General features: G+C 51.6%; 1 protein-coding gene across 2 annotated transcripts in view; it reads left to right on the plus strand.

Moving 5' to 3' along the window:
- The first annotated feature begins 22,664 nt into the window (after positions 1 to 22,664).
- DAB2IP (DAB2 interacting protein) overlaps positions 22,665 to 23,548 on the plus strand; it is a 186,799-nt gene continuing 185,915 nt past the window's right edge. Inside the window, exon 1 of one of the 2 annotated variants that reach the window (XM_030919959.1) lies at positions 22,665 to 23,067. In XM_030919959.1, the coding sequence (XP_030775819.1) occupies positions 22,965 to 23,067 (103 nt within the window). In that variant the 5' untranslated portion in view covers positions 22,665 to 22,964. The remainder of the gene's footprint in view (positions 23,068 to 23,548) is intronic. The other variant, XM_030919963.1, reaches the window with a different exon arrangement.

The raw sequence follows: 23,548 nt of genomic DNA on the forward strand, positions 1-23,548 counted from the left end.
CTCTTGTTGAGCCTCCATTACCCCATCTGTGAAACTGACACCAGCCTAGCCTGTCTGGAATGGGGAAGGGATGCCAGAATCTAGATTCCTTCCATCTAGTTCAAGGGCTCTGTCCTAGACCAGGCTGCCTGGGTCTCAGAAAAATCAAGGAAGAGATGCCACATTCATACCTGGAGCCCTTCTATAAGTGAAAAAATTAGGCCAAGGAGGCAGAGCTGGGGTCCTGTTTATGAACATTTACTGTGTGCCTGGCTCCCTGCTAAATATTCTCCATTGACTCCTCACAGAGGAAGGAACAACCCCACAGCTCAGATGAGACAATCGAGGCTTAGAAGGGCCCTGCCACACAGCAACTGAGGAACACTTGTAATTCAAACCCAGGACTCCCAGACTCCTGTGCGCTTTCTCCACTTTGGGCTGCTCCCACCACCCCCCCTGGGTCTCCTGGTCCCCAATCCAGGGCCCATTCCCATGCTCAGGGGAGCCTCAGTTCTGCTGGCCAGCCATGCGGGGGGCTTCTGAACTTGCCCAGCTGGGCAGGTGGATGAGTGGTAGAGCCACATGCCCCCTCCCCTTGCCCTGAGACTCTGGGAAGAGGCTCAGTCAGGAAGAACAGACAATAAAGAACAAAGAAGCCAGCTCAGGAGAGGCTCCCATCATTTCCGCACACAAGCCTGAGCAGCTGGCCTCATAACAAGGTCAGGGGCTGAGGCTGCAGCAAGGGGTGGCGGGTGAGGAGGGAGCCCCTGTGCCTGGAGCTGGGCGGGGAAGAGCCAGGATAAAGCTCAAGAGAGAAGAGTTGGTGTCCCCAGAGAGAGGGACAGGGAAAGGGAGGGAGCGCGTGTGTGCATAGGACGCGGACATTTCACTTCCCATAGGCTCCTGGAGAGCACCTCCTGAACTGCACTTAACACCCCCAGGCCTGGGCTTCTATCTGCTGTGCCTCCATGTGACCTGTGAGCCAGGCCCATTGATTCTCAGAGCCTCAGAGGGATGGGGACCACAGCAGCCACCGCGCAGGGCTCCTCTCTTGAGGACTAAGCAGGTAAATCCTTCCTTCTGTGGTCCTGGACAGCCACTGCCTCAGGCTGGCTCCTCCACCACGGGACCTGGTGCAGAGTTACAGATCTTTAAGTCAATCAGTAGCATGATCCGGGTCCCCTAAGCTTTCCTACCACCAAATGTGTTTCTTGGCATATTGTTCAATTCCCGTTTTATAGAGGAAGAAACTGACACACTCGCTTGAGTATCAGTCTTTCAAGTAACGGGGCCTGACTCATGCTCAGGTTGCTGGATGGCTGCCGCAGCCCTCCCTATTCCGAAGAGGCAGGTGGACCCCATGCATCAAGCCCAGTGTGTCCCCAGTTTCCCCTCACTGGCCTCCCAAGGCTGACTGCAGGATATCCAGAGTCCAGCCCTCTGCTCCCACTGTCCAGTCCATTCCTTCTGCTGCGTAGAATGCCCTGGGCCGCTGAGCCCACCCTGGGTCTTCCAAAGCCAGAGCTGTGGTCCTGCCAGCTGGGATTCCTCCCAAGCTCTCACCTCTGGAAGCCCAGGGAGGCTGGAACAAATAGTAAATGGCCAAGGCATGGGGAGACCCCAGGGGAAGTTGCTCCCAAGGTCCTCGTGTCCATTCCCTGTTACATCATGGGAAGATGGAGGTCAGAGAAGATGAAACCAGGCCCGCTTATGGTCCATGCTACCTCCTAAGAGGTCCAGAGATCCACTCCGACTCTCCATCTCCTAGCCCCCACTTCAGGCCAGGCCGCACCTTAGACACCTGCACAGCTGCTTTGCCTCTTCCTGGGGCTCTCCATCTCTGCCTGTCCCCCCAACTCATCCTTCATGCATAGCCAGAAGGGGCCACACATAGGCATTCAAAAAACTTTACAAGGCCCACCACTGCAGCAGGATAAAATCCAAACTCATTAACAGGGCTTAACGCAGTTCATGGTCTGACCCTGCAGATACACTTCTGCTCTCATCTCCAAGCCACACCCCTCTTTCTTGCCACTCTCACCATCATGAATTAATTTCTGCCTTGAATATGCCTCTCTCTCTCCCTCACCTTTGTACTTGCTGTTACCCCTGCCTAAAACACTCTTTCATCTTAGCCTTCCCTACTACCCCTCCAACCTGGTCCATCCTGCCCATCCTGAAGTCTCAGCTCAGGTCACCTCCTCCAGGAAGCCTTCCCTGACTAGCTTATTTGGGCTGCCTAGGCACCCTGGGTTTTCTGCTACCCCACTGTACTTTGATGAGTAAAGTCCATTTGCATCTCTGAGCTGTGAGCTGCTTGGTGAGCCACAGTGAAAACTTGGAGGGGAGGCTGGGCGGGTAAAGAAAGAAGTCAGGATAACCCTGATCTCTGACCTGTGTGGCAGGAGATGTTGGTGTCCACACTGACAGGGGAACCTGGGTGGAAGGGCAGATTCTGGGGTGGAAGGGGGAACGATGTTCTGGGCTTGCTGTGTCTGAAGGGCCTGCAGGGCCCTCCAGTGGCTATCTCTAGAGGAGTTGGTGACAGTCACCTTTGAGAGAGGCCTGGATTCCAGAGGGGAGGGAGGGAAGCCACTGGGGCCTTCCCGGTGTGTGTCAGAACCACTCCCTTTCCCAGGCTTGCAGAAGCCCTTACTCAACTGCCCAATCAGGGTCCTGTCACCTCCCCCAGGAAGCCAGCCTGGCCCTGACAAAGCAGTGCTCTGTTCTCCCCTTGACCATTACTCGCCTCTGGTCTGAGGACATCTCTTGGACTCTGCCTTAGAGATGTCCTCTTCAAAGTGGGAGCCACATCCCTCCATGTCTTGTAGACTCCGCATCGCCCAGCACAGGGACAGACACAGAGAACAAGCTGCATGGACAAGGAGCCCTGCCCCCTCCCCTGGACAGAGCCCCAGCCAGTGGGATTCTGGAGGAAAGAAAACACAAGCCTGAGGAGCTTTGGGTCAGATTGTCTCGGGAGAGCGGGGGAAGAGGCGGGTGGAAGGGGGGTGGATTTCTGTCCAATCTGGAAGCGTGTGCTGGACGGCCGGATCACCAGCACCCCAGGCTCGAAGCATTCCAGCCGGTGACCTACATTCCCAGGGCGCCTCTGTGTGTGCCCACACAGGCAGGCGTGCGTGAGTGCAGGAGCTCCACGGTGTGCCTGCCAGTGGGCCTCTGTCTCGGCAGGCTGTCTCCTCAGGAGCCCATGAGTGAGCACGTGAGAGCGTGGGGCCCACACTCCCGCTCTGGGGTTCTACAGACACTGCACCAGAAGGAGTTGGTCTGTGCCCCAGAAAAGCCAGCACCAGGGACTGCAAGAACTGACATGGCTGGGGGTGCCTGTGCCACCTGCAGCCCTGCCCAAGACCCTCTCTCTCTCCTCCCATGCTGTCTCTGTGACAAATGGCCTCACACAGCCCTTTGCTGATGGTGGGGTGTTAGGCATGGAAAATGGAGGACACAGCTCTTAGGTGGTGGTGGAGTTCAGGGACCTCAAACCACAGCCCGAGGGAGCCATACGGCAGCCAGAGGTCAGTAGGGCAGGTGCTTCAGCAGAGGGAGCAGGCACCAGACTCTAGGCCCTGCAGCCCGAGGTCAGAGCGTCACTCAGGGGTCCTCAGGGACTGTCCCAGGTCGGGATTCTCCTGCTCCCAGGCGGGGGTAGAGGTGGAGATCCCTCCCTCCTGGGAAGGCCTGTCCTTGGCTGAGAAGCTAAGCTGACTCTGTGGCCCTAAAGCCAAGGCACCAGGGAATCTGGGGGGTGGGTGCCCTGCTCAGAAGACCCTTTAGTCTCTCATTTGCCAGTTCTGTGGTGGGTGGGGTAGGGGTGGCTGTCCCCCAACTCCTTCTGAGCCTCTTCTTTCAGACTTGGTCCCTGACAGCAGGGAGGGGTTGGGCAGTCCTTTCAGACACTCTCTCTAGGTCTATCTCTGTCTCGTTTTGTCTCTGTCTTTCTGTCTCTCTGTCTCTGTTCCTGTCTCTCTGTCTTTCTGTCTCAGTCATCTCTATATATCTCTATCTCTGCCTCTGTCTCTCTTTCTCCCTCCTACTGGGCTCCCCCTGCTCCCCGCTTCCCCTCCTCTCCCCCTAGTGACTCCTGCAAACCTTCCCCTCCCCAGCAGAATGGGGTCCACACAGACTTGGCCCAGGCCCTACTGTGCCCGGCAGCAAGAGAGAAGTGAGGCTCAAGCCCCCGACAGCTTCTCCGGGGCCCTTCCAAGCTCCAGGGGATTTTTGCTTCAGTTCTCCTCTCCTTCTGTCAATTCCCCAGCTGAGGTCAACCTTGCTCCCTGGGCTCTGCATCTCCTGCCCACCCTCCTGCCTGTATGAGGACCCCTTGCTGGTCCTTTCTCCAGCCCGTCTCTCCCATCCCATCCTCACTGCCTCATCCTCTCTGGCCCATGTCCTTCTTCTTTCTTTTTTTTTTTTTTTTTTTTTTTTTTGAGACGAAGTCTTGCTCTGTCACCCAGGCTGGAGTGCAGAGGCACGATCTTGGCTCACTGCAACCTCCGCCTCCCAGGTTCAAGCTATTCTCCTGCCTCAGCCTCTCGAGTAGCTGGGATTACCAGCCCATGTTCTTCTGATCTCTGCTTCCCCACTGGCATCGTGCAACTCAACACCACTCCCTGCCTCAAAGCTGCTCTGACCAGGCCCACCAATGGAATACCAACTGCAGAATCCAGGGCTTTCTCCTGGGGCATCATTTTACAGTCCTCTCGGCGGAGGCTCTGGTGGCGGGTAGGTCAGGGCAGGGTGCCTGGAGCCCCACACCATCAGATCTCTGCCCCTTACCAGGGGAAATGATGTTCTCTGAATCTCAGTTTTCCTACGTGTGAGATGGGATGGTTACCCTGGTACTCCTCTCACAGGTTACTGAGAGGAGTAATAGTGTTCATGCTTATTTTAAAAGTTATGAGAACAGTTCTAGCAGAGAATGAGGCCTCAGTTGATCTCGGCTGTTGTTATAATCATTTGTGTTTGCCATTGCTTGAATCTCTCACCAACCCACCCCCGCAACGAGGACCCCACCATCTCCTCTCCTGGGATTCCTCTCGCCTCTCTCTTCATCCCTTCTCGGTTGTTCCTGCAGGCTCCCAGCTAAGCCACCAGGTGCCCAGGCCAGCCCCTCTGCAGTCCCCACCATCCCTTCTCACATCTGTGTGTCCTCATACCCCTGCCGGCCCCTACCTGGACCTTCTGCCTTGCCAGTACCACCCAGAGCAGGGGACCTCCCTAACATAGGCTCAATACCCTCCTCCTCTGTGCCCCTGACCGGTTCTGCTAAGGGCTCTGGGGGCAGCACTGTCACACCTTATGGCCTTGTTCATCAATCTGTCAGTCCACGCACCTGTCTCTGCCACACATCTTGGAGCTTCATCTCTGTGGCCCCGGCACTTTCTGCTGCATATTTGTTCAATGAATAATGAATGAATAATGACTCGATGCAAGTGAAAGTACTTTGCAAGCTATAAAGCGCTTCTCCAATCAATGCAACACACAGTGGGGTATTAAGGAGCACTCAAAGCCTCCCACAGGACTTGGCCTCACTTTGCCCACTGCACCTGGGTGGGGGGAGAGAGACCTGAATCTTCCAGAAAGTTCTAATCCTTGATATGCCTCAGGATCATTCTGGGTAGGAACGATGCCCAGCCTTACCCTAGAGATTTGGATTCAGTGTAGTCTAGAAGGGGCCTGGATATTGGAATGTCTACAACCTTCCTTCTTTTTTCCCTCCTCCCTTGCGCCACCAGTTGACTCTAAAGGGCAGCTGCTGGAATTGGAGGAGGACTGTTGGAGTCCTGGTCTTTGTTCACTGCCCGGGTTCACTTCTTTTAATTTGTGCCTTCTGTGTGCCAGCTCCATGCTGGGTGCTAGAGGGGAAGCATGCACCCAGGAAAGCATGAGGCTGGGTCTCTGCCTTAAGGAATCGCTTAGAATAGGCACTCAAGGCTACAGTGACATCCCATGGTGGGGAGGCCTCTGGGGATAGGTGGGAAGGAGAAGATGCTGACCTTAAAGATAATCAGAGACCTAAGGCCAGGTACAGTGGCTCGTGCCTGCTATTCTAGCACTTTTAAGAGGCCAAAGGAGGAGGATCACTTGAGGCTAGGAGACCAGCCTGGGCAACAAAGGGAGAGCCCATCTCTAAAAACAAAGCAAAACAAAACACCAGAGTTTGGCCTGGTGGATGGAGGTAGTGAACAGGCAGAGGGAACCACAGAGGAAAGGCCTGGAGTTGAGAACTACAGAGTAGCCCATCTAAGAACTTTTATTTATTTATTTATTTATTTTGAGACAGAGTCTCCCTCTGTCGCCCAGGCTGGAGTCCCGTGACATGATCTCGGCTCACTGCAAGCTCTGCCTCCCGAGTTCACACCATTCTCCTGCCTTAACCTCCCTAGTATCTGGGACTACAGGCGCCCGCCACCACGTCCGGCTAATTTTTTTGTATTTTTAGTAGAGACAGAGTTTCACTGTGTTAGCCAGGGTGGTCTCGATCTCCTGACCTCACCTCCCAAAGTGCTGGGATTACAGGCGTGAGCCACCGCGTCCGGCAGCCCATCTAAGAACTTTGAGTGATTCAGTGAGGCTGTCCCCCAAAATCCAGGTGGGCAGGCCTGGAGAGGTCGGGGTAGTGGCCTCAAATGCCGGGATCAGGAGATTGGGGATCTTGCACCTGGAGGAGCCCTGAATAGTTTCAGGCAGGGAGGAGCAGGGTTGTGCTGCATCTCCCTGGAATTCCTAAGACCCAAACCACCCCTGAGCCAGCTCAGGTGAGGCTGGGTGGCTGCCCACCTCTGGGAGCTCACAATCCCAGCAGGAGAAGCCTAGCCCAAGGAGGGAGGCCAAGAAGACCCAGAGCCAAGCGGGCAGTGGGTACCTGGACTGCCTACCCCGACCCCAGGCCTGCTCAGCCTCCAGTTCCCTGTCTAGTGGCATTAAAGGTCTCCATCCCCCACTGTCCTTGGCAGCCCAGTGCATGCTCAACTTGAGGGGGAGGAGGAGGAAGACAGCTCTGCCTATCTTCTTTGTACCTTGTACCTTCAGGAGGGGAGCCAGCCAGACTCTTAAGGAACAAGAGAAAGGGAAGGGAAAGTGCATGAGCATTTTGTGCTGGAACTCACAGAACTCTGGTTGGAAAATGTAGCCCCATTTTATGGGGAGGAAACTGAGGCACACAGAGATTTGTGATTTGCCCCTGGTCGTACTACCAGAAAGTGGCAGAGTCAGGATTTGAACTCTGGTCCTGCTGGCTTCAAAGCCTGTGTGCTTCCCACTGTGTGCATCCCTGCTCTGAGTCTGCATTGAGCAGCCCACATACCTAGTCCTGCTCCAGGGCTCTCCCTGGAGCAGGAGAGGCTATGTGAGAGCTGCAAGGAGCCTGGGATCTCTGCTCACCTCAGCAGTCCCAGTAGAGTAGGCAGGAACCATGGGAGAGATTTGAGCAGAGGAGGGACAGGTCCAAAGCTGTAACCAGAAATCGCCTGTGCTCCAGCCCCTGTCCCCAGCCCCTCAATGCCAACTCCCCATCCTTCAGCTGACCCCGGGCTCATTAAGTGCTAGGAAACCCCACCAGCAGCGGGTGCAGGGCTGAGGGCCAAGCTGCCAGTTGAAACAAAAGAGCTTGTGTTTGGGGATAGGACCTCCCCCTCCTTCACCACGGTGGGGGGCCGTGGGGGGAAGTGAGGACAGTCATCTGGGGCCAAGAGGGGCTGCAGGGCTGGGGAAGGGGCTTGTCAGAGCCAGGATTCAGATAGAAAGGGCTGAAAGGGGGTTGGAAGCTAATCTGCCTGAGCGTCTCAGCACAAACGGGCCATTTTCAGAGGGCCCAGAAATCAAAACATCCCAGCTGGGGGAGAGCAAGCTTTGAACTTTTCCTGACTTGTGGTCCTGGGTGTGAAGAGGTCAGGGACTGCCTTGAGGTGGGGGCCAGGCCAGGGTGGGATGAGCAGCCGGCAGCCCAAAGCCCCCTTCCTTCTGTCCCCATGCTGAGTCTCAGAGGGAACCAGGGCTGCTCAGAGCATTCAGAGGAGGGTGCAGGCTGTGGGGGGTGAGAAGGGAAGGGAAGCCCCTTTTTCACTGTCTCCCCACCCCCAACTGTGGGCAGCCAGGTGCACTTCTACAATACAGTTCTGGCCCCACATCCCCTGATGCAAACCTCCACTGGTGCCCCCGTGGCCCTCAGGATCTATTCCCAGCTCTGGAACAGCCTCTCCGGACCCCTGGCCACTGGCGCCCTGGGCAACTTACCATGTCCCACTCCTGATAGCCCCCCAATGACCACTTTATGCTTCAGCCAAATCTAGCGGTTGACAGCCCCTCAAACGCTTGGGCTGGCTAAGCCTCCGCGGTTTCCATGCCTCTCTTCTGAGCCGGAAACACCTAACTCCTCCCTACCTGCATTCATTCCCACCCCACAAACGGGACAAACTCCTGCTCACCTGCTGGTGCCCCTTTGCTCACCACTGCCTCCAGAAGCCTTCCCAGCCCTGTGACTAAGTTCTTCATGCAGTGGGGGCCACAGTCACTGCAGGATGCAGCTGTCTCCAGGTGAAGGCTCTGCCCTGGAGGCAGCCCTCATGTTTGTCTCATTCCCCTGTAGCCTTAGGCTTGGGACAGAAAGCTTGAGACCAGGAACCAGCCAGCATTTGTTGAAAGATGAAGGGGAAGGGGAAGGAGCAATGAAAACAGAACAAAACAAAACATATTTTTAGAAAAGGGAGAAGCTGGCCAGCTGCAGTGGCTCATCCCTTATCCCAACACTTTGGGAGGCCAAGGTGGGTGGATCACTTGAGGTCAGCAGTTCAAGACCAGCCTGGCCAACATGGCGAAAGCCCGTCTTTACACAAAATACAAAAAAATTCGTTGAGCATGGTGGCAGGTGTCTGTAGTGTTCCAGCGACTTGGGAGGCTGAGGCAAGAGAATTGCTTGAACCTGGGAGGTGGAGTTTGTAGTGAGCTGAGATCACACTGCTGCACTCCAGCCTGGGCAACTGAGTGAGACTCTGTTTAAAAACAAAAAAGAAAAGGGAGAGGCCAAGAAAGAAAACAAAAGGGTAACAGGGGTAGGAGAGTAGCCAACTCTTCTGGTCACTGAGGAACGTGCCAGAACAAACAGACCGCACACCCTCAGCATCAGAACAGATACCGTTTCTCTGTGGCAAGACCCCTGGACAGCTCAGTGCCCCAGAGGCAGGGTCCTGGGCACAGGCTGGCTTTGCTGGCAGGCCCCTCTACAGTTTAGCCAACAAGGCAGGACAGGTGGTGGGGGGATGGGTGGGGGGTCCCAGGTAGGCATTTAGCTGCCCACATAGCACTTTGGGCATCACCTGCCATCCGTGGATCCCAGATTCCTGTCTCTAAGAGCCCCAAGAGCCTATAGGCTCTGTCTAGGCCAGTGGTTTTCCCATCATGTCCAAGGAGAAGCTCAGAAGTTGGCATGTAGGAGACACTTCCTTCCTTGAACCCAACTTGGACTAGAGCAGCTCACTGGCATCTGATACAATATAAACATTGATGCTGGGTCTGGTGGTTCATGCCTGTAATCCCAGCACTTTGGGAGGCCGAGGCGGGTGGATCACAAGGTCAAGAGTTTGAGACCAGCCTGGCCAACATGGTGAAACCCCGTCTCTACTAAAAATACAAAAAATAGCCAGGCATAGTGGTGCATGCCTGTAATCCCAGCTACTGGGGAGGCTGAGGCAGCATAATCGCTTGAACCTGGTCCTGCAGAGGTTGCAGTGAGCTGAGATCGTGCCACTGCACTCCAGCCTGGGCCACAGAGTGAAACTCTGCTTCAAAACAAACAAATAAATGAAGTCTTTTTTGAGATAGATTACAGGTGTAAGCCACCATGCCCAGCCTCAAAATAATAACAATAACAATAATAATAATAATAGTAATACAAATGTTGGGCTTGCCTGAACATTTTCATTTAAATGAGGGTTCTGGGTCACTTGAACCCAGGAATTTGAGGCTGCAGTGAATTATAATGTGGTCATACCACTGCACTCTAGACAGGGCAATAGAGCAAGACCCTGTCTCTAAAAAAATAAATAAATAAATTAATAAATAAATAAATAAATAAATAAATAAAATGAGAGTTCCATGGCTCAAGTAGTTTAAAGAACACTGGTCTAACCTCTTCCCCTTGTAAAGATTGGAAGACAAGGCCTAGAGACAAATAGGTTTCATCCTAAGTGCCCAGGGAGGACAGAGTGACAGAGCTACCTCTAGCTCCTGGCCCCTCCTGCTGGACCACACAGCCCTCTGCTGAAAGTATAAACATATGAGGGAAAGATCAGGAATCTGAAAGTAGGTTTTGTTGGGTAACAGGGAATAGCAACAAAGGACACTTGGTTTCTGGAGCAAGGGATGGGAAGTAGAAAAGAGGACCAAAGTGGGAAGCGGGGCACAGAGTGGCTGGAGGGGGGTTTGTGGGAGGACAATCACCATGCACTTAGTTAATTAATGATACCTAGCCTGCTGGCAAAGCCATTCAAAAACACGTCATAAATTTCCCAGCTTTGGACAAGGCAGCCCTAGGTTTATTTTTATTTATTTTTACTTATTTTTGGAGGTGGGGTCTTTCTGCATTTCCCCAGCTGGAGTGCAATAGCTACTCACAGGTGCGATCCTAGCCAACTGCAGCCTTCAACTCCTGGCCTCCAGCTGTCCTCCTGCCTCAGCCTGCTGAGTAGCTTGGACTACAGGCGCGTGCCACTGTGCCCAGCAGCACTAGGTTTAGAATCAGAATCTCAGAGTTCAAGTCCCAACTCCTCCATTTATCTACTCACTGCATTGACCTTGGCCACATCAATGACCTCTTGAGACTCAGTTTCTTCCTCAGTAAAATGCAGCTAACAACACCTCTGTCCCAGAATGTCGAGGGGTCAATGAGAGCACAGAGTCGAGGCTGAACAATTCCTGGTGGGTTCAGGATTCTTCCTTGCATAGGAACTTGGGAAAGGTTCAAATCCCAGTTCTGCCCCTCACTAGATATGTGATTTGAGGCAAGTTTCTTAACCTCATCTGCAAAATGAGGATAACAGTAGCATTCACCTCCCTCACAGGATGTAATGAGTTGATATGGATTAAAGCACTTAAAACAGAGCTGCACGAGAGTTTGTTATCATTATTTAGACTCTATTAATAACTGCAAAGATTAGGTCTTGCCAGGGAGAGATGGTCGAAATGGAATAAAATAATGCAGATAATTAATTGGCTGGGAGCGGTGACTCACGCCTGTAATCCCAGCACTTTGGGAGGCCAAGGCAGACAGATTGCTTTGAGCTCAGGAGTTCGAGACCAGCCAGGACAGCAAGCTCCCCATCTCTACAAAAAATGCAAAAATTAGCCAGGCATGTGGTGCATACCTGATGTCTCAGCTACTCAGGAAACTGAGGCTGGAGGATCGCATGGGCCCGGGAAGCAGAGGTTGCAGTGAGCTGAGATCATGCCACTGGACTCCAGCCTGGTTGAGGGTTAGGGTTTTTTTTCGTTTGTTTTAATAGAAAGGGTTAATGAATGGGTGTAAGAAAAATTAGGGTTCTTCCAGGAACCCTAGTTATGGATCTAACTTGACACAGTCCTAACCCATCAGTGTCTTCCAGTCATTCCTCTGGCTGGGAGCCCACCCTGGCTTGCTGTCGCTGGGCCTCTCCCTACATTCTTCTGCACGCACGTAGAGGTAGGATACCATGTCGCCTGTAGATGACTTTGAGTGATAAAGAAGTAACTTCAGCCTCCTTGAATTGAATCTTCTATTCAGAACGTGTAACAAACCTGGAAATTGGAATTGCCCTGAAGCTGATTATTTTGGGAGGGCACCTCCTGGCATTAAAACTAAATTAGATCAAGATACCTCTGTTATTAGCAAAATAATTCCCTACAATTACCGGACACAGCCATGAATCCTGATGGCAGATGAACTTCAGGTGACTTATTTGAGACAAGAAACTGCGAAAATCACAGGCTCATCGAATCGCTTCTCTATAGTGTTGCAGTTGGGTAATTATGGTAATAGTTATAAGAAATCATCCTTTGTGGTCTGGGATTGGGAGGGCTTGAGACAGACACATGAGTGGCAGATATTACCTGCTTCTAGCTGGAGAGACTGGGTGCCATGTTTGGGTCCAAAATGGGCCCTTTGCAGGGAGCTGGTTTGGCCCCTGTCTACAGGGGAGAAATCTGTTATGCAGCCTGAATTGCAGTGGCCTGGCACTTTGGGAGGCTGAGGCAGGCAGATTACTTGAGCCCAGGAGTTCGAGACCAGCTTGGGCAGCATAGCAAGACTCCCTTCTTTACAAAAAAAAAATACAAAATTTAGCCAGGCAAGGTGGTGTATACCTTCAGTCCCAGCTACTTGGGGGGCTGAGGTGGGAGGATTGCTTGAGGTGGAGGCTGTAGTGAGCCACAATTGCACCACTGCACTCCAGCCTGGGTGACAAAGCAAAAACAAACAAACAAAAAATTACGGTGGCCTCATTAAGCATCCCTTTTAAGATCATCTTAATACAGGAAACTGAGTTTGTCCAAGTTCCACTGTTGGGTATGGTAATTCCAAGAAGCAAGTTAAAAACTGTAAAAGCTCAGGACCTCTGAGTTGATTTGATTCAGCGAACATGCCTCTGTGCCCACTGGGTGCCAGGCAGTGATCTAGGCACAGTCAGGGAGGGTGCCAGCATTCTAGGGTGTACTTGATGCTTTCTAAACAGTCTCCTGTCCCCTCAGTAACCTGATGAGACAGACAGTATTGTGCCCGTTTTAGAGACAAGGAAATGAAGGCTCAGAGAAGCGAAATAGTGCTACTGCTGCTAATCAGTGGAAATGACTACTTCTATCCACCCACAGGGAATCTAGATCTAGGAGACTTCCTGGAAGAGTGGATTTGGGAGAGTGCAGAGTAGGCAGAGGAAACAGCCCGGAGGCAGGGGATTAAAGTAGAGGTGCAAGAATGGGGTTGAGGCCAGGCACGGTCGCTTATGCCTGTAATCCCAGCACTCTGGGAGGCCGAGGCAGGCAGATTGCTTGAGCCCAGGAGTTCAAGACCAGCCTGACCAACATGATGAAATCCTGACTCTACTGAAAAGACAAAAATTAGCCAGGCATTGTGGCACATGCCTATAGTCCCAGCTATTTGGGAGGCTGAAGTGAGATAATCACTTGAGCCTGGGAGGTTGAGGTTGTAGTGAGCTGAGATCTCACCACTGTACTCCAGTCTGGGCAACCAGAGTGAGATCCTGTCTCAAAAACGAAAAAAAAAAAAAAAAAAAAAAAAAAAAAGAATGGGGTTTAGAGGGTAGCTGAAGGTCCAGAAAGAAACAGAGGGCCTCAAATGACCAATTGACGGTTTGGACAATGGGGAGCCACCAGAGGTGGTTGAGTAAAGGAGGAATAAAAAGGAACCTGAGAATACCTGGGCGGAAGTGTGGGGGACCCACTGGTAGATAAGGCTCCTTGCAGGGACGGGGCCAGAAGGGGATAAAAAATGGATAGTTTTTTCAGTATAAGTGTGTCCCAAATATTGCACAGGATATACTTATACTAAAAAGAAAAAATTGATTGTTTATATACAATTTACGTTCACCTGCCATCTTGTATTTCATCTGGCAATTCTACCCCCATCTCCTCACATCAGTGCCCAGCTGGGTTCTCTGCCCATGATGACTTTCCCCTGTGGGCACACAGCCTGGTAAACTCCTATCCATGCATTGAAGCCCTGCATGCCTTACCACTGCTGTGGCAATAATTATCATGCACTACGGTGATTACTTTCATAGGTAATTGTTTTACTATCTACCCATCCCCTCAGCAGCCCACCTTACTTCTGGCTGCACAGGGGAAAAAAATGTCAAGACTGTGAGTCCCTCTATTTCCTGACCTCCTCCGCACCCCAAGTTGTTTCCAGCTTCTGCTTCTGTCTCAAGACGAGACGGCCTGTCCATCCCTCCTGCGACCTTGCGTGATCCCTTGAGTACTGTACACGTCTCTCACTGGAAGCCCCCAAATCAGACATTCTGCTGGGTCATTCCCACCAGCTGGGCACCTAGCAAGTGTTTCCGGTCTTCCTTATCCCCAGTGGGGTTCCCCAGGAGCAGACTCTGAGAGGTATTCATGCATAGGAGATCCATCAGGGACTGCTCTCAGGCTCAACACCTGTGGAAGAGAAGGGAAGGGAAGGGAAGGGAAGGGAAGGGAAGGGAAGGGAAGGGAAGGGAAGGGAAGGGAAGGGAGGGGAGGGGAGGGGAGGGGAGGGGAGGGGAGGGGAGGGGAGGGGAGGGGAGGGGAGGGGAGGGGAGGGAAAGGGAAGGGAAGGGAAGGGAAGGGAGCAGGACTGGGCAGAAGAAGGAATTGAGCTTCCATACAGTCAGTGCAAGCCTCAGCCCACCCTACACCTGGAGCTGGGATGGCCCTTCAGAGTCATCCTGAGCAGTGCCGAGCTTTTATGACCCTGGGTTGGTCAGTCACTGGATGTAGGACACCCCAGGAAGGAGGTGTCACCTCTGGGGAGGTGGTTGTCCGTGGATTCTCCACATGCCTAAGTCAGTGTCATTGGGCTCCTTCCGTGCCAGGCTCTGGGCTAGGTGCTGGAGACACAGATGCAGGGGGAAGAGACAGGTAACAATGTCATCAGGTTGTCCCCAAGGAGGACACTCCCATATGCTGCTGAGCACTGCTGGTAATGGCTGAGACAGAAGAGGCAGCTATGGGGCTCTGCTACCAGCCTTGGGAGCGGGGCAGGAATGGCTCTAGGAAAGGCTTCCAAGGAGATGACCTGAGTGTGTCTTTAAGGAAGCAAGAAAGAAAAGTTAGCCAGGCAAAGAGGAAACAGCCCATGAAAAAGCATGGCACCATGAAACAGCCAGCATGCTCGGGGAATTGCAGTCAAATATATTGGAGCCTCAAGTGAGGGGAGCAGCCGTGAGAGGGGGCAGGAGAAGAGGCAGGGCTGCTCCATGAGGGGCCCTACATGCCATGCACAGGAGCTTGGCCTTTAGGGGGCTACTGAGAGACCTTAAGGGAGCTATTGGGTGACCTTACTGGCCCCTCTTCATGTGGATCCCCATCTACTAGTTGTCCTCATCAGGTTTTCAAAGCACAGACCCAATCATATCACCCCAGGGGAGGGATAGAGCCAACTCTTGAGTTTTACGAAAATCTGAGGAGTGAGTAGGAGGCAGGGAAGGGAGGACAGGAAGAGTTAGGTCAGAAGGAAGATAAGAGATTGGATGGTTGCTGGAGGGGAATGCCTTGGGTTTGGTGCAGGGTAGGGGGTGTGATGTGCACCTGGGATCTCCTCTTCAGGAGTGAAGGTCTTACTCCCCTAGGTATGGGGAGGCTGCTAGAAGTAGTCCCTCAGTACTTAGCTCTTTGGGGGTTGCCTCTGCTGAAGACAGCCATCTCCCCGGAGGCGACACCTCCTTCCTGGGGTGTCCTACATCCAGTGACTAACCAACCCAGGGTCATAAAAGCTTGGCACTGCTCAGGATGACTCTGAAGGGCCATCCCAGCTCCAGGTATAGGGTGGGCTCAGGCTTGCCCTGACTGCGTGGAAGCTCAGTTCCTCCTTCTGCCCAGTCCTGCTCCCTTCTCTTCCCTTCCTGGGGTATGAGAGAAACTGGAGGTGGAATCGAAGCATCTGAGAATGATTAGACTCAGACAAGGATGTGCCCCCTCAGAACAGGTCTTCACTGGAAACAGCTGTTTTCCTGTTCAGTATCACCCAGTCCTTCCTCCATGCATGGTATCTGACATCATCTCATTCTCTCTGGGTATTGAATTCTCAATGCCTCAGAGGCAGAAGTGAGGTCTGTGCATTTCTACTGTTTATGCTCCGTGACTGTCATGCCCCCACCCCCAACACAAATCGGAGATGCTCTCTCCTCCTGGCCCCTCCTTCCCACTCCTCCCCTGTCATTCATGCCATCCCTGCTCCAGGGTCTTGTGGGCCTGGGTCTTCATCCTATGATGCTTCAGTCACTGTGGTTTTGAGTTTCACTTCCATCATCAGGTAAGGACCCACCACCCCCAGGTTATCTGTGAAAAGGGTGTTTTTTTATAGCCCAGTGGAGTCAGATGAGGTAGCCAAGAAGGAGAAGTGACCAAGGAACTAAGGGACAAACTGGGAGAGTATGGTAAGATGGAAGGGAACAGAAGCTTCTGTGGGGTTAAGTATTGCCAAGAGATCAGGTGAGATGGAGTTGGAAATATATCCTATGGTGTTACCAACAAGGAGGTCATTGGTGACCTTCCTGAGAGCCATTAGGAAAGATTGCAGATCTGGCCAGGTGCCAGTGGCTCACGTCTATAATCCCAGATCTGCTGAGGTAGGCAGATCACTTGAGATCAGGAGTTTGAGACCAGCATGGCCAACATGGTGAAACCCCGTCTCTACGGAACACAAAAATTATCTGGGCATGGTGGTGCATGCCTGTAGCCCCAGTTACTTGGGAAGCTGAGGCAGGAGAATCACTTGAACCCAGGAGGCGGAGGCTGCAGTGAGCCAAGATTGCACCACTGCACTCCAGCCTAGGTGACAGAGCAAGACTCTGTCTCAAAAAAAAAAAAAAAAAAAAAAAAAGAGAAAGATGGCAGATCTTAAGCTGGGTCAGCTTCCTGCCTGGCATGGCCATTTGCACGGGACAAAGAGCCCCAGTGGCTAATGTCCATGTCACCAGGATAATATTACATTGTTCAGAGAGATCTGAACCAAAGAGGATTGGCACATTAGCTCAGAAAATCTCATTGCAACTCTTGAAGTACACGTTGTTCTTTTCCAGTGGCCATATGGCCCTGTCAACTTTATACATTTGTTTGCTTGTACAACATGTAACATTAGCCAATTCATCGTCTAGAGCCTGAACCATAAGCAATTTGCTATCCTGTATGTTGCCTTGATGGAAGAACTCGACAAGTGGACACATGTGGATTTTGCAGATATAGTGCAGACGATGCGTTTGGTAAATCACTTCAGACGCATCCCTTGGGGAAGGTGCTGCAGGCTCTGTCGCCCCTACAGATGGAAGCTGGCAAGGCAAAGACGGGTCCAGATTGGAATCCCCGGGCTACATGTGAGAACAGATTGGAGGGAGCCAGAGCGGATGGGGAGACAGAGAGGAGGGTCTATAGTTCTGAAGTGTTGTACAGCACCTCACCCAGGGGGTAGGACAAAGGACAGGAGGAAAGAGCACCAGAAGCACTAACTTCACGCATGTTTTTGACCTTCTCATCTCCTGGGCCAGCCTCCATGGGTGTGTTTTTGTTCAGAACTGGAGAACACCCCTGAATTTTTTAAATAATTGAGACAGAGTCTCGTCTGCTGCCCAGGCTGGAGTGCAATGGCATGATTGTAGCTTATTGCAGCATCAAACTCCTAGGCTCAAGGGATCGTCCTGCCTCAGCCTTCCAAGTAGTTGGGACTATAGGCATGCTCACCACTGTGCTTGGCTCCTCTTGGAATTTTATTGTTGTTGTTGTTGCATTTTTTGAGACAGAGTCTCACTTTGTTGTCCAGGCTAGAGTGCAATGGTGTGAACATGGCTCACTATAACCTTGACCCCCTGGGCTCAGGTGATTCTACCAACTCAGCCTCCCAAGAAGCTAGGATCACAGATGCATGCCACCATGCCCGGCTAATTGTCTTTTCATTTTTTTTTTTGTAGATATGGGGTCTTAACATGTTGCCCAGGCTGGTCTTGAACTCTTGGGCTCAAGTGATCCTCCTGTCTTGACCTCCCAAATTGCTAGGATTACAGACATGAGTCACTGTGCTCGGCCCCCTGGAATTTTTGATCTGCTGCCCACTTTCTTTCTTTCTTTATTAGTTTTCTTTTCTCTTCTTTTTTCTTTTCTTTTCTTTTTTTTTTTTTTTTTTGAGACAGAGTCTTACTCTGTTGCCCAGGCTGGAGTGCAGAGACGTAATCTTGGCTCACTACAACCTCCACCTTCCAGGTTCAAGTGATTCTCCTGCCTCAGCCTCCCGAGTAGCTGGGACTACAGGCATGCACCACCACACCAGCTAATTTTTGTATATTTAGTAGAGATGGGGTTTCACTATTTTGACCAGGCTGGTCTTAAACTCCTGACCTCAGGTGATCTGCCCGCCTCAGCCTCTCAAAGTGCTGGATTTACAGATGTGAGCCGCCATGCCCAGCCCTCCCACTTTCACAGTAACCTGATCGAGTTCCTTCCATCCTCCCCTGCAAACATTTTCCTCTTGACCGTAGTCATATAATTGCTACCTGTACCAAGAACGGAGCCATACATTTTGCCACTATGATCTCACTGAATCTTTGTAATAACCCCTTGTGATAATCTCTAGTCAATGTTGGCTGTGTAAACCCACAGGCTCAGAGGGCTGTAGTAGCATACTCTAGGTCACACAGCTGGCAAGCGGGTCAACCTGGATATGAATGCAGCACTCCTTTTTTTTGGAGATGGAGTCTTGCTCTGTCACCCAGGCTGGAGTGTAAATGGCGCGATCTTGGCTCACTGCAACCTTCCCCTCCCAGGTTCAAGCGATTCTCCTGTCTCAGTCTCCCAAGTAGCTGGGATTACAGGTGTGCACCATCATGTCCAGCTAATTTTTGTATTTTAGTAGAGATGGGGTTTCACCATGTTGGCCAGGCTGGTCTCGAACTCCTGACTTCAGGAGATCTACCTGCCTCGGCCTCCCAAAGTGTTGGGGTTATAGGCACTCTTTGACTTTGAAGTTCACATTCCCGTCAAGAACACTCAATGAAGACCAAACAGTCAGTCCAGCAGGTGGTGGGTTGCTTTTCCCTTTTGACAGTTTGGAATGATCCCTTTTGGTTTCTGAGTCTTTGGGTCACTCAGTCCTTTTCTTCATTCAATAAAACTTCCTGAGGCCAGGCCCCATGCAGGTAGTGGGGCTGCAAGGTTTGTGACTTGGAAGAGCTCACAGTCTGCTCCAGGAGAGAGACCCACAGCTAGGCGCAACAATCTACAATGTGATAAATATAGATGGTGGAGTGGGTGGGTATGGTGGGAACCCTCTGCTTCCCATGGGCTGGAATGCCTGAGCTGCATTATAATAGGAGAAGTAGGCACTGACTGGGTAGAGATAGGGAGGACAGGCATTCTAGGAAGAGTAAACAGTGTGTGCAAATTCCTGGGGCATGGTAGAGCTTGGGGGACTTGGGAGACCTGGTTGTTTGCTGGTGCTTGGGTGGGGGCAGTCTCAGCTGACTGGGACTAGGGTGTGAAGGACCCCAGTGAAGACTGCAGACTGGGCTATTCATGTTCTTAAGATTTACTGAGCACTTCCTCATGAGCCAGGCTTTGTGCTAGGTTTTTCCCAGAAATGATCACCATGTTATTAATATAAGGAAACTGAAGTTCAGAGTAGGACTGGGTTTTATGTGGCCCCCCACCATGACTGCTCTGCACCTTAAAAAAAAGTGATGAAGAATAAGACAAACACTGTGTGTCTCCTATCCTGGTCAAGAAATAAAACCTAGGATGAGCACAGTGGCTCACACCTGTAGTCCCAGCACTTTAGGAGGCCAAAGCAGGAGGATCGCTTGTGCCCAGGAGTTTGAGACCAGTCTGGGCAAAATAGTGAGACCTTATCTCTACAACAAACAAACAAACAAAATTAGCCCATCATGGTGGTGTGTGCCTGTAGTCCCAGCTACTCAGGATGCTGAGGTGGGAGAATCCCTTGATCCTGGGAGGTTGAGGTTGCAGTGAGGTATCATCACATCATGCTACTGCACTCCAGCCTGGTTGAAAGAGTGAGATGCTGTCTTAAAAAAAAAAGAAAGAAAGAAAGAAAAGAAAACAAAGAAAAAGAAAGAAAGAAGGAAAACCTTAGTAAGATGTGTGAATGTGTGAAGCCCCCTCCTATCAAACATCTCCCTTTCTCCGGAGGTAAAACTGCAGAATGGTGTATTTATCATTCCTCTAAATGTCTTTATACTTTTACCATATCTGTGCATTCCTATGGATATATGGTATTCTGTTTTTCATGTTTAAAGAATCTATATGAAGGCTGGGCACGGTGGTTCATGCCACCAGTCACATAGTTTGTGGAATTACAGGAATATAACTTGAAGCCAGGGTAGGCACAGTAGCTCAAGCCTTTAATCTCAACACTTTGTTTGGGAGGCTGGGACGGGAGGACCGCTTGAGCCCAGGAGTTTGAGACCAGCCTGGTCAGCATAGAAAGGCCCACCTCTCTACAGATAAAAAAATTAGGGCCGGGCGCAGTGGTTCACGCCTGTAATCCCAGCACTTTGGGAGGCTGAGGTGGGCGGATCATGAGGTCAGGAGATTGAGACCATCCTGGCTAACATGCTGTAACCCTGTCTCTACTAAAAATACAAAAAAATTAGCCAGGCGTGGTGGCAGGTGCCTGTAGTCCCAGCTACTCGGGAGGCTGAGGCAGGAGAATGGTGTGAACCTGGGAGGCGGAGCTTGCAGTGAGCTGAGATCGTGCCACTGCACTCCAGCCTGGGTGACAGAGCGAGACTCCGTCTCAAAAAAAAAAAAAAAAAAAAAAAAAAAAAAAAAATTAGGCCAGGCACGGTGACTCATGCCTATAATCCCAGCACTTTGGGAGCCTGAGGCGAGTGGATCACCTGAGGTTGGGTGTTCGAGACCAGCCTGACCAACATGGAGAAACCCCATCTCTACTAAAAAATACAAAATAATACAAAATTAGCTGGGCGTGGTGGCGCATGCCTGTAATCCCAGCTACTTGGGAGACTGAGACAGAAGAATCGCTTGAACCTGGGAGGCAGATGTTGCGGTGAGCTAATGTTGCACCACTGCACTCCAGCCTGAGCAATAATGGTGAAATTCTGTCTCAAAAAAATAGAAAAACGAACAAACAAAAAAAATTTAGCTGCATGTGGTGCCACCGCACCTGTGGTCCCAGCTACTCAGAAGGCTGAGGTAGGAGTATGACCTGAACCCAGGAGTTTGAGGCCACAGTGAGCTATGATGGCACCACTGCACTCCATCCTGGGTGACAGAGCAAGCCTCCATCTCAAGACAAAACAAAACTATATGAATGATATTATACAAATTTGATCTTTTGCAACATGTTCTTCCTCCCCTCGTTTGAGATTTGAGATTCATAATGAATTTCTAATCGTTCATTTTTGCTGCAGTATAGAATGTTGCTGACTACCCCGCAATTTGTTTATGCATTCTTCCTGTTTCAAATTACCTGCTAGTATTATCATTGTTGCAATGAGCAAGAGGGTCTCCATGTCAAGGCTCTGTGTCACTGGGGTATGTGCACTTCAACATTTCTAGATGCTGCCAAATTGTTTCCCAGAGTAGCTGTACCCATTTCCCCTCCTGCCTGCAGCATGGGACAGTTCTCCAGACTCCACGTTCCTGCTGTCCCACTTCTTTGTTTTTGCGCCCATCTGACAGGTGTGAAGTGGCACTTTACTGTGGTTTTGTTTACTATTTCTCTGATTACTGGTGAGACTGACCATCTTTGCCTGTGTTTATTGGCCATTCGTGTTTCTTTTTCTGTGGACTGCCTGTTCATATATTTTGCCCAGTCTCCCATTGTCTCTTTTGCAAATTGGTTTGTAGAAAGCCTTTGCATATTTTGGATATCATGTTGCAAGTATCTTTTTATAAACAGAAGTTTTTAATTTTAATTAAAGGTATTGATGTTTTTTCTTGATGATTTATGCTTTTGAGGTCTTCTTTAAGACATCCTTGACTATTATGAGTTTTGTGTGTGTGTAAGTTTTCAGTACACCTGGAACTGAAATTTTATGCATGGTGTGATGTGGGGATTCAGCGAATCTTTTTCTAATACGGACATTAGATCGCTCTAGCACCCTTTATAGAAAAGTCTACCCTTCTCCCACTGACCTGCGGGGCCATCTCGGCTACATATCAGTTTCCATACCTGTATGGGTCTATTTTTGCAGCCTCTATTCTAGTCCACTGGCCAATTTATCTATCCTTAGGCTAATACCCGATGCTGTGATTGTACATTTTGGGGTCCTTAGCACCTCCTCTCTCGAATTAGAAGAGTGCTAGTGACTTTCTGAGAGTAGAAACTTGTGTTCAACTTTGCGGCTCTCTCATGACGTTTTACATGAACATTCACATAACCCTTTTGTTTACAAAAGGATTTCTTGCATACTATCTCTTGGAGTTCTAAAACTCCCTTTTTGCAGAAGATAAAACTGAGGCACAGAGGTGAGATGATTTGCCAAGATCGCACAGCCTGAAAGTGTTGGATTAGGGGTTCTATCAGATTTCAAAACCACCCTGTGCATCCATCGCATATGCTTTGAAGACTTCTACTGACTTCAAAGTATCGGATTTCACTGCTTCCTGCCTTCATTCAACAAGTAGCTCCTGAGTGATGACTGTGCCAGCTTCTGGCGGGTGCTGGGGCTGAGGCTCCATTTCTAGGAGGCTCTTCTCAGTACTGGAGACCGGTGAGAAGGGTGAGACAGTAGATGGACATTTTATGGGACATCGTCTGCGGCTTGGGATCAGCATCAAGTCCTGCCAGGTTTCAGAGCCAATTTAAAGAGCCCCATTTTGGGCGTGCAGTTGGGCCCAGGCGCTGTCTTCGGAGAGGACGCTGGCTTCCCCTGGAATTACAGGCGTCCTCCCGCCCTCCCGCCTCGAGAGGCAGGAATGCGAAGGATCAGCTTTCAGCAGAGCTGCGGCTGCCGTTCGGGGAGTTCACCGTGCAGGCCCGTCCCCAGCGGCCGAATTAACTTGTTCTGTCTGTCCGACTGGGAGAGCAGCTCTCGCTAAAAATAGCGTCCTGCCCAGCTCGACCTGCGCGCCGCGGTGAGATTCCGAGCCGGGACAGCTTGAGGAGCCCGGGAGCCCTGCGCACCCCTCACCCCGGGCCTGGCCGCCCACCGACTCCGGAGGCGGAGGCCGCAGGCACCGCGCTGGCCCCACAGGTGCCGCGGAGGGTAGCAGGCCCGCTGGCCGAGGCACTGCCGAGGCCTTCAGGGATGGGAGCTGGCGGTGCCTCCTTCCGCCCCCTAGCCTGGGCCTCCCTGCCCCTGCTGGGGCCTCCGGCCTGCGCGCTCTGCGACGACACGCTCTGCTGCGGAGGTAAGGCCGGGCGCCTGCGGGCGCGCTCTCGCCCTACCCGTGCACTTGCCCGGGGCCTGTTTCTCCTCCTCGGCCCCAGATCCGCGGCTGGGGGCAAGGTTAGGACGAACACAGGCATCCGCATAGGGCTGGGAAAAGGAGGCAGGAGCTCTCAGCAAACCCACCTTTAGCTGGAAAACGTCGCTGTCCCTCGCCACCACGGTCCGAAAAGTGTTTGCACTGCTCTGGCCTCAGTGTGCCTATCTGGGAAATGGGTCAATATTATAGTCACGCTTTAATATTTGTTGTGACCCGAAGAGAAGTTTGGGGACTTGCTGAAGCGGGTCGCAGACGTTCGCGGGAAGTTCTCTCCAGCCAGCCAGAGTCCTCAGGAGTTTCTGTTGGCGGGAGTGCTAGGATGCCTTCCCTGTGACATCCTGCACTGTCCCCTTCCAAAGCTCTAGTTCCCCCCATCAGTCCTCGGCTCCTGAGGTTGGAGATC

Source organism: Rhinopithecus roxellana, chromosome 16, assembly GCF_007565055.1.
Source record: "Rhinopithecus roxellana isolate Shanxi Qingling chromosome 16, ASM756505v1, whole genome shotgun sequence".
Taxonomy (NCBI): Eukaryota; Metazoa; Chordata; class Mammalia; order Primates; family Cercopithecidae; genus Rhinopithecus; species Rhinopithecus roxellana.